Source organism: Accipiter gentilis, chromosome 6 (genome assembly GCF_929443795.1).
Source record: "Accipiter gentilis chromosome 6, bAccGen1.1, whole genome shotgun sequence".
Lineage (NCBI taxonomy): Eukaryota > Metazoa > Chordata > Aves > Accipitriformes > Accipitridae > Astur > Astur gentilis.
This window is the reverse complement of record NC_064885.1, coordinates 2,034,773-2,044,572: the sequence shown is the minus strand read 5'-3', so window position 1 is coordinate 2,044,572 and position 9,800 is coordinate 2,034,773. Positions and strand designations below refer to the sequence as shown.

The following is a 9,800-nucleotide window of genomic DNA, read 5'->3' as shown; positions in this document are numbered from 1 at the left end:
TCGCTGGTGAGCTCCTGTCTCCATCCAGGAGCAATTTCTGCTTCCCCCCGGCAGGATGTTTGGTTCAGGAGCAGGTCCCCTCCGGTGCCTGTTGTGGGAGAGCGTGAGAAGAGCACTGGGAGCGAGCGGCAGCGAGAGCCCAGGATTCGGGGAAAAGCCCTGGCACAGCTGAGGATGCTCCGGGGACACCCCGTCCCTTTTCCTCCCCGCTTCACCTCAGCAGACAAAGCAAAACCACCCCAAAGCACGGTGGGTGCGTGGGGCACCCACTGCTCCCCTCTGCCGTCCCTGTGCCAGGGTTTCAGCCGGGGTCCAAGGCAAAGGGCTCCACTCGGGTCGGAGGCTCCGAGGGTGGGCTCTGCACCGGGAAAACCATCCTGACACCGAGCGAGCTGGGAAGCAGAACTGCCATCCCACGCTGGCAGTGGGGGGGCCGTGCCTGCGGGTCCCCATGGAAGCTCCCGGCACACCCGTGGCCGGCTGCACGTGTGGTGACCTGCCTTTCAGGCAAGAGTGGAAAAGGAAAAATGCTGTGGCTTAACCACTTCATTCTGAAAATAACAAGCCTCTTGGGGACGGGGCATGTGAGTTTTCTTTAAACTGTTTCATTAGCTATCGCACAGCAACTCCTCCGCGTCTGTCAAGCAGGCAGCAGTCTGGCTCCTTTGCCGTGTCTCCTGGCGGAATGGAAATACGTTATTATAATGAATTATTTCTGAAATATGTGTTATTCATCTCCAGCCCTGCACGTTTCTGCACTGTGCTGAGCTGGCGGGATCACCGGGTCTGCGAAGTTGGAGAGCGCGGAGCTGGATGGTGTTGGTGGAATTGCTCCTGAAGGGTCTGGTCCCAGCATCACTCCTGCAGGGAATTGCTTGCTCAGCGCTGGGCTTGGCTTCCCCTTCCTTTTGTGTTCCCTGCAACAAGCTGGAGGAGGAAAACTTTTAGTGAGAAACTCCTCGGAAGCTCAAAAAGCAGCACGTGGACCCAGAGATGAGGGGGGGTCTGTCCCAGGTATGAGGGAAGGGCACGGATCCGTCAAGCCCCACTTACAGGAGCTGGCCTGCTGCATCTCCAGCCAGCACCCAAAACCTGAGTGTCAAGCCCTTCGGTTTGGGGAAGAGTAGGACTTTTGGCCTGTCCAGCCCATGCTGTCCTTGAGAAATATCCCCTAGGCAGCCTTAGCAAGGCAGTGTCTTGCCAGAAAGGCTGTGAACCCCGGGGACTGCTCCACGCTTCCACCTCCGCTTGCCGTGGGCAGCCCGTGACTCGCAGGAGAAGGGTTATTTCCCCGACGTCGGGCATGGCGCTTCGTGGGCAGCCTCGGGTGGCAGTGGCAGAGCCGGGGGGCACATGGAGCATCCCCCTCGCTTGCAGGGATGGGGCCAGACTCTGCCTGCCCTGCGCCAGCTGTCTGGGAGCAGCTTTCGGTTGCTGGCAGGACTAGAGGTTCCCAGTCTCACGTGTGGCTTGGAAATCTTCCCTGTGAATGAAGATGCTGGAAAAAGTCAAGGCATTCTTGCCTTAAATGTCAAAAGCATCGAAATGCTGGAGAAACCCTGGATGTTGCCTTCCCACCGCAGCCAAGCAAGCTGTCGTGAGCCCGCGGGGGAGCCAGGGCTTTTTCAAAGAGCTGAAAAGACCAGGGCCTGCCCAGTCCTTTGAGCAGCTCAGATGTAGCCCTGGATCTGTCCCAGCAACTCCCTTTTGAATTCTTCTGCTATACAGGGGCAAGGGTTTTTTCTTTCAAAACCGTGTTTTAAGAAAACCAGCAGCTGAGAAAAGCCCAGGACTGAAAACTGCGGTCGATGAATGCTAGAGGTGTTTTAGACTGGCATCGAGTACCTGCTGGCTCTCGGTCTGCGGTGGAAATTTACCGCCCCCTTCCTTCCCAAGGCTGGAAGATGGAAGGAGGGATGTTATTTTTTTCCCCCATCAGCTCATTCCCAAGCTAAGGGCTGCACCTAGTGACCAGGCATCGCTCGCTGCCGCACACTTCTCCCAAGTCAGGCTGGTGGAAACGCTGACTGGGGGAAAGCTGTTTACACAGGGCAAACAGCCCGGATTTTATTAATCAAGGTAAAAAATACAAACTGGGGCTCTGTGCTGGGCAGCCAGGCACCGTCTGCTGCCACCTCCTGGGCCCAGCAAGCAGTGCTGGGGCTGGCCAGGGCAGGATCAGGCCACGGTGCAAACCCTGGACAGGGCTTGTGCAAACCACGGCGGCAAATCCCACCGTTGGCTCTCCATCCAGGTGAGACCCAACACCAAAAGGCGACCAGGGCGAGACTGGTCCTCCTCCCTGCATCCCGTTGCTGGTGATGGTTTGCAGCCCAATGTCACCACCGGTCCCCAATTCCTTGGCTGCCATGGGGACATAGCGGTGCTCAGCTCAGGGGGGAACAGCAGACAGGGCAGATGTGAAGTGCCACGGATGGAGAAGAGGAGCCCCAGCCCCTGGGGACGTCATTCCTGCCGTACAGAGAAAAACGACGTCACAGAGGAGGCACGGGTGCAGCGTGCAACGGCCGTCTCCGACGCGTCCCCTCCTTGTAGGACCGGCCGGCGTGGGCGACGGCGGCTCCTTCTTTCCTTAGGACCGTCTCCCTCGTCCGGGACATCTGTCCTCTCCCGTCAGCCGAGGCCGGCAGCGAGGCAGCCCCATCGGCTCCTTCAGAAACTGGAGATGGCAGCCAGGCCGTTCTGCCAGGGTCCGCACGTGCTCGGAGAGTGTAACGGGGTGACAACTGCTGCCTTTGGGGAGGGGGTTTATCCACCCTCTTGGTTGCCGCTGCTCACAGCCCTAAGGCCGGGCGGGCTTTAGGGAAGCACAACTGGTGTCGTTTTATCGCAGGGTTGGCGCTAAGGAGGACTCTGGTATTTTTTGACACGGCCCTTCCTTTTTTTGCCCATCCACAGCACCTCCTGGAGGGCTGCGACCCCAAACCCTGTACCCCCTCACCCCCCCCCCCCCAAGACCCCCAGAGCTATGCTTTGGCCCGGAGGAGCGGGTATTACTTGGAAGCAGACGATGGACGCTCAGTGCTTCTGGTGGTGCGAGCGTGTCCGAAGGCTGGGCTGGGGTGGAAGGTGAGGGTCAGGTTGAGCCCAGTGCTCCCCAGTTCCCTGGCGTTTGGTGCCCCTAACACTGGGACACCGGCTTCCCCAGTGCTCGGGGGGAGCTGACATGGGCACAGTCCCCCCCCCAGCTGGGGATGGACCCAAGCCCTTGGTGGGGGCAAGGCCCAGGCCAGGGGTTCCTTGTGCTGCTGCCGCCTTCGCCTCCCTCAGGTGCACGACATGGCGGCAGAGGCCTCCTGAGGAGACGTGGTTTTCCACGGGCCTCGGGACTCCTGCTCCTTCCCGTACTGGGGCTGAGGTGGGTGAGGGCGGCCATCCCACCCGCAGAGACCAGGCCCCGCCATCCCCGGAGGGGAGACCAGCCCCTTGGGGGGGCACGGCCGGGCTGCGAGGGAGAAGAGAAGGCTGCAGTGCTCACCGAAGCGGCGGGCCGCGGCCCCGCGTGTTCGCGTTAGGGCAGTGGGTGGCCGTGGGGGGCGGCGGCGCTGGCCCTTTAAATTGAGGGGGACACACACACACGGCACGATCGGGCTTATCCCCTGCTCGGCCATCGGCTGGCGCTGCCTGGGCGCCGCCTTCCTTCGGCGCTTGGCAGCGGCCCGGTCGGCGGAGTGGGTACGCGTTTCCGCTTCCGGGTGGAAGGGCAGAGCGTTGCTAGGGTGGCGGCGTTGCTAGGGGAGGCCCGGCCGCCGGCGCCGCCATGGCGGGGAACCGCATGCAGAAGATTGGGAGCGTGTTCAGCCGGTGCGGAGGGTGGGCGGCCGTGCTGCAGGGGTCTCCCTGCTTGCCGGCCGGCGCGGGGGGTTGGGAGGGCGAAGCGGGAGTGGCGGGGTTCCCCGGGGAGGGAGGTGTAAGGCCGGGCCGGGCTGGGCCGGCTGTCCCCTGAGCTCTCCTCGCCGCTTTTCTCCCCCTGCAGGACCCGCAACCTGCTCCGCATCGGGGTGATCAAGAAGCCGCTGTGGTTCGACGTCTACGCTGCCTTCCCCCCGCTGAGGGAGCCCGTCTACCGGGTGCCGCGGCCGCGCTACGGCAAGGTGAAGGATGTCATCCGCCCCATCTTCTACCAGGAGGACGAAGTGAGAGCGTGAGTTACCGCTTTCCCTCCTCTGGGCGGCCGCCGAGGGGTGCCTGAGCTCCGCCGCTCGCTCCGCCGTTCCCCGCAGGCCTTCCTCTGCCCCTTGTCGCTAGCCCTGCGGAGGGAATGCGGCTGCTCTTGTCACTGGAACTTCCAGCAGTGTCTTCTCTGCCTCTTTCTATCGCAGAGAGACCGCGTTTACCCGCTTCTAGCCTGTTACCTCCCCTGTGTTTATTAATCGCGGGTGGAGGTGCAAAAGGCAGCAGAGAAGGCGGACGGGACGCAGAGCTCCTGTCAGGTGCCTTGTGTGGCCAGGATGGGCTAACTTAAACCCTCCGTGAAGGAGTTACGGTGCTCCTCTGGCTCCCCGCTGGTGGTGAAGGTGAGCTAGAATGTATTAAAACAACTTAAAAACTCTGGGAGGGATATCTCTGCATAACATAATAGCTCACAGAAAACAGTGAAATGGTTAGGTGAACGCTTTTTGTTGTAGCCTAGATTAACTGACTGATGTTTATATAGTCCAAGACACATCCCTTCTTGATGGTTTGAAAAATGAAACTCTCTTATTTTTTGAATAGGAAGTTTTACAAAGTTTATGGCAGTGGTCCAAGACCTTTCAACCTGTCACAATCAAACTACAAATCTACTTGCCAAAGGTAAGATTTATTTGTAATTAAACTAGAAACATTTCTGAAACTTGTCCCTTTCTCCTCTTAATTAAGTCAGTGAAGCAAAACGTTATTTGTGAGAGTAAAAACATAATCTTGAAATCTAGGTTTGTTGAGAAATTCAACGAACTGAAGGAAGAAGGAAAAATTGAAGAAGAAAAATTGTTTGAAGAAACAGGAAAAGCCCTTTTAGCCAGTGGGATAATTTTACAGAGACGAGGAACAGATAAAGTAAGTATGAAATATTCACAGAGTTACTTGGCCAGTGGACTCAGAAAACTTCACTTCCAGGCCCTTAATGTTGAATTAGTCTGAACTAAATTCTCAACAAAACAGTCACATGCCTGATGGTTGTAGTAAAATGTCTTTGCCGTGCAGAGTAAACTTTTCTCTTGGTCGTTAATGTGACTGGCCAAGGTTGAGGTACTACTTATGGGACAGAAAAGAGAACTAGTTGTTCTGGTGATGAGAGATTTAAGGCTTCAGTGCTTTCAAATCATCCATCAGTGTGTCTATGTAAACCATTTGGAAATACATATTGCCGTATACATGTTATCTCAGTAAGGTAGCAGGGGGTAAATGAGTACCTCTTCTGGCTTGAAGATAATGAACACGTTTTTCCATCTCTTTTTAATAGTTAAGTAGTCTAATGCACTCTCGCTTTTGTTCTTCAGTCTTGATCCTGAGCTGGAATTTTTTGCATAAATCTTGCAGCTTGGGTTGTTAAGGTTTGTTTTGTTGTTTTTTTTTTTTTTTTTTTTTTTTTTTTTTTTTAATTTTGGGGTTTTTTTAAGGTATTGAAATAGAGGTTTGTAGTCTGGGGTTGTTTACTTATGTTTTTGGCAAGAAAATAACTGTCCAAAAGACCTGTCCAAAGCGTTCTGCTACTGTTTTCTGTTTTCTCTGATATACAAGAGAGGAAATGGCTCCTGGGCATGTGGAGTCTAGTGCCTCCTTACTTCAGGCAATTGTCATGTAACTCTTAACATAAAATGGGGTAAAAAACCAAACTGAAGATGCTTCTAGAACAGCACGTCGGGTAGAGCAGAATACGGCTGCTCTGTGATGGTTAGAAATCTTTTACCTTGTTTATGACTAACTGATTACCATTTTTTCTACGAGTGCTGTCCTTGTAGTTGAACACCCTCAAAAAGAAGGGAGAAGAGCTGTTTATAAGAGCCGCAGTTTTAAACTCTGTTAGCTAAGTCCATTTATTATTCTCTTTTGTAATACGCTCTCCATTCTCCTCATTATCCAGTGATCTCTGGGTGAGCGTCTGTAGTGTTTTCCCCAATAAAAGAGGCTGAAGAGGAACAGAAATTGGTTCTGCTTAAAGTGCACTGTCCAATGAGCAAGTGAAAAGATGAAATCACTAAATTACTTTCATCTTTTAGCTTGAGGTCGGCAGTCTCATTTTAAATTTCTTGCCCTGGGGATACCTTGGCACCGTACTGTACCTTCACAATAATCTTAAGCATGAATTTGAACTTTTCTATTGGCTTTTTCTGGACATACAAACTGGGGCTGTTGCTTTCTATTGCTGTCTTCAGTCACGCTTTGACAGAAACTTTTTATGACCCTGTTTTTTTGGTGATCATCTGTCTTTAGGTAGCACAAGAGGATCATCAGGGTGTTGAAACCAGGGGTTCTGCATTACACCTGCAGCTTCAAACTGTGTTGGAAGAGATGCAGGGAAAGAAGAAAGATCAGGAGGCGCAGACGCCAGAGTTGGCAGAAACGCAGAAGGAAAATCCCTTACCCTCCTAACAGCTGTGCTGTTGTCCTGTGACGCTCAGCAGCAGGATGTGCCCTGGCTGTGGCAGTCACCTGCTCAGGAGCCAGCGTTTCTGCCTCCACAGCCTGGTGACTGAGAGACACTTTCTTAGGGGGACTATGCCTCAGTTATCCGGGTCTAGTGCCTTCGGTGATTGTGCATGTGGCACACTTTCTTCCATCTGCCCATTCATAAAATTGGAGATAATTTTTTTTTTTGAGGTTCAAGAATGTTATCTCAAATTGTGACTTGGAAAATATGAGTATAAAAGTGGAAAATTAAACATTTTCTTTAAAAATTGGAAGTTCTGCCTCTTCAGGTATCTTATTTGTGGTAGGAAAGATGTTTCTTAACTTCCTGCACTTGACTGTACAGGCCTTGTGACAGTCCTGCTGTTGTAATGGCAGATACCGCTTGCCTGGTGCATTGTAACAGCTGTCTGAAGTGTCATCTTTGTATAGTTAATTGAGGACAGTTGCCATTTATCTAAACATAATAATATGCTCTTCCTATTCCATCATTTGCTTAAATTCAAAGTAGGATAAAGTGTAACAATACCAGATAATGTGGACCTTTGCAGTTTTTTAGTGACACTTAATGAAATTGGTCACCTCAGGAGTGTGAAAGATGTGATGTTGCAGCTGTTTGCTGAAGACGAAGTTGAGTGCTATGACAGAAATAGTCATGGAAACTTTGGCATAGAATAATGTAAGAAAATAACAATCAATCTTACTAGGATTTGGAGCCAATTAGAATGTCATCCTTCCCATGCCTGCAAACTCCAGTGCCTAGCTTATTTTTTATTAAAGATTTTGGCTTTGGGCTATATGAAAAACAATTGCTTTTTTTTTTTTCTTTTTTTGTTTGTGTGTTTTTCCCCCCCTTTTTTTTTTGTTGTGTGTTTTTTTCCCCCCCTTTTTTTTTGTTGTGTGTTTTTTTCCCCCCCTTTTTTTTTTGTTGTGTGTTCCCCCCCCCCCTTTTTTGTTTGTTTTTTCTTAAAAACAAACAAAAAAACTACCACTACAAATGAACAGGTGTAAATCCTATCAAACAAATATCTCCTTCCTTGTCTGGCTGTCCCCTACAATGAAAAGGGGGGATTTCCTTTTGGTTTCATACCTACCTCCCAGACGCATTCTCCGCAACGCAATTTAGTGATGCTGCTGCTGTATGTGATGCAAAAAAGGTCTCTTAGGAATCTGTGTTGTATGGCAGTGAAAATGAGGATTTACAAATGCCTGTGGGTTGTTTTTATGTGGCTTGATTCACTTCCTGGTAGCAGTGTAATTACAGTACAATTACTCGGGTTATCCTTGGAAGGTCAAACTTTATTCCTAATTCTGCTCTGTAATTCTAGAGGAGTGCAAGATTTTATTATAAAGAGCAAAACCCCTCTGCATAGCACTGCTGTAGCTGTAAGCTCTGGAGGATCTGTTTCCAGAGCTGACCTTGGTGGCATATACGCCTGCCCGAGCAAGGTTCTTCCGCGTGGAGCAGGAGTTACCGCCTGAATCACGAAATCCATACGTAGCAGCCCCTGAGAGGTGAATATAATGGATGCACCCATCTCCAGTAGCTGAGTTACGGAACCGCTGTGCTGGGTCAAGGGTAGGAGAGATTTTAATGTAAACAGATGACAAAAACGGATTAGAATGGGATTCAGTCTGAAATGGCACTGGAGAGGAGACGTACCGAGGGTAAATCATTGCAAGCCCTTCGCTCCTCAGCAGCCAGCCTTTGGATGGGGGTTTCCCTCAACTGCAGCAGACTCCTGTTTGGCTGAGGACCAAGGCGAGCTGCCCTCCTTAGGAAATTTCTGGCAGCTGGGATGTGAATTTCCCTCCTTGCGCCCGGTTTTCTTGCTTGGGCCAAAGGATTATTGCCAGCCCGAGGGAAGAGAGACCAACAGCTCTGTGTCTTTGCCTTTCGTGGATTTTTAGAGGCAAAAATTTTATTTTGAGCATCCTGTTTTGCATTTTTAACTGTCGATGATGCTCTTAGCTTGCCAAAAATTGCAAGTGGAAGTACTTCAAAAGGAGAAGTGCTATGAAGTTCAATGCAGTAACACAAGGGAGATTTCTCACTCGCTTCATTTGCAGCTCGGTGGTTTCCTGTTTGTTGTCCGCTCTCTAAAAAATTGCCAATGTTACTTAAAGAGCTTTTCCCTCTATCATCTGCTGTAACTAGCTTCATCCTTCCATCTTTACTGAGCTTGGCTGTGCCTTTAGTTGTCTGAAGCATATTGAGCAATAACGTATTAAATTTAGAACACAGACCATAGAGGCAGCCTTGCGGTGTGCCCTGAGTGAGTTCCTGTGCAGAGCAGACAAGAAGAAAGTTGGAATTAAATTTCTTTTTTATTTTGTGCTGGAAAAAGTCACTGGGCCGGCTCCCCCAGGCAGAGCGCTCCCAGCTGGACCAGCCATCCTGCAGCGCGTCTCGGGCTGGAGAAGCAGTTAGAGACGTTCTTCTGCACGGCGGGTTCGTTACGGCCGGTGGGTAACGGGGAACCTATTGGGTGAAGGATGTGAGCGCCAGTGTTTGGTGCAATTAGGAGAAAACACAGTTAAGACCCGAGTTCTGTGATTTTTGATAGCGTTTGTTTGATGGATGCAGTTGCTGGGCTGGGATTGAAATGCCAATCACCGTGACCTTAGAGTAACTCAACTACTTTAATTAAAAGGTTCTGGGCAAGAGCAGGAGGGGTGGGGGGGGTGAACCATTTATTATTTATCAAGCATTTACCCTCCAGCCGCCAGCAAAAGGTCACCGGCTTCGTGGGAGGAGCTCAGATGAGAAGGAACGGGGGACCCCCCCCCCCGGTCCCCCCGTGGCCGTGGCGGGGCTCCCCGCTAGGTGGGAGCCGTGCTCCGCCACCGGCTTGGCAAGTGGGGAGGGCTCCCGGTGCCCCCCCCAGCCCCGAGCCCCTCTGCGGCATGCCCTAGGAGGAACTGGGGGGGGTGATGGACACCCCCTGTGTCACTGGGGTGGGTGTTTGCTCCCACCCTGCGCTGCGGGTAGCTGGCACCAAGCAGTGTGAAAAGCACGAGCGATGGTAACATAGGGAGAAGTCGGGAGTTTTCACCGAAAATATTTGAAAAGAAATCTCCTTTTCCCCTGGGAGCCGGCGGGATGCACGGCTGGGTGGGAGGGGGTACAAGATGCACACCAAGGGAGCTGGGGTGGGGGGGAGACCCCC

At 51.9% G+C, this 9,800-nt stretch overlaps 1 protein-coding gene across 1 annotated transcript; it reads left to right on the top strand.

The window, feature by feature from the left end:
- The first annotated feature begins 3,710 nt into the window (after nucleotides 1-3,710).
- MRPS23 (mitochondrial ribosomal protein S23) lies at nucleotides 3,711-6,905 on the top strand. Its single transcript, XM_049803477.1, has 5 exons — nucleotides 3,711-3,825; nucleotides 3,998-4,165; nucleotides 4,738-4,815; nucleotides 4,935-5,058; nucleotides 6,436-6,905. The coding sequence occupies exons 1-5, from the start codon at nucleotides 3,782-3,784 to the stop codon at nucleotides 6,592-6,594; spliced, it is 573 nt and encodes a 190-aa protein (XP_049659434.1). The 5' UTR covers nucleotides 3,711-3,781; the 3' UTR covers nucleotides 6,595-6,905.
- The last annotated feature ends 2,895 nt before the right edge of the window (nucleotides 6,906-9,800 follow it).

Excerpts from the sequence above, each read along its gene's own strand:
- MRPS23 (XM_049803477.1), top strand. The coding sequence starts at position 3,782 with ATGGCGGGGAACCGCATGCAGAAGATTGGGAGCGTGTTCAGCCG. Across the intron at positions 4,166-4,737 it reads CAGGAGGACGAAGTGAGAGC|GAAGTTTTACAAAGTTTATG; the intron begins GTGAGTTACCGC and ends TTTTTTGAATAG. Across the intron at positions 5,059-6,435 it reads AGAGACGAGGAACAGATAAA|GTAGCACAAGAGGATCATCA; the intron begins GTAAGTATGAAA and ends ATCTGTCTTTAG.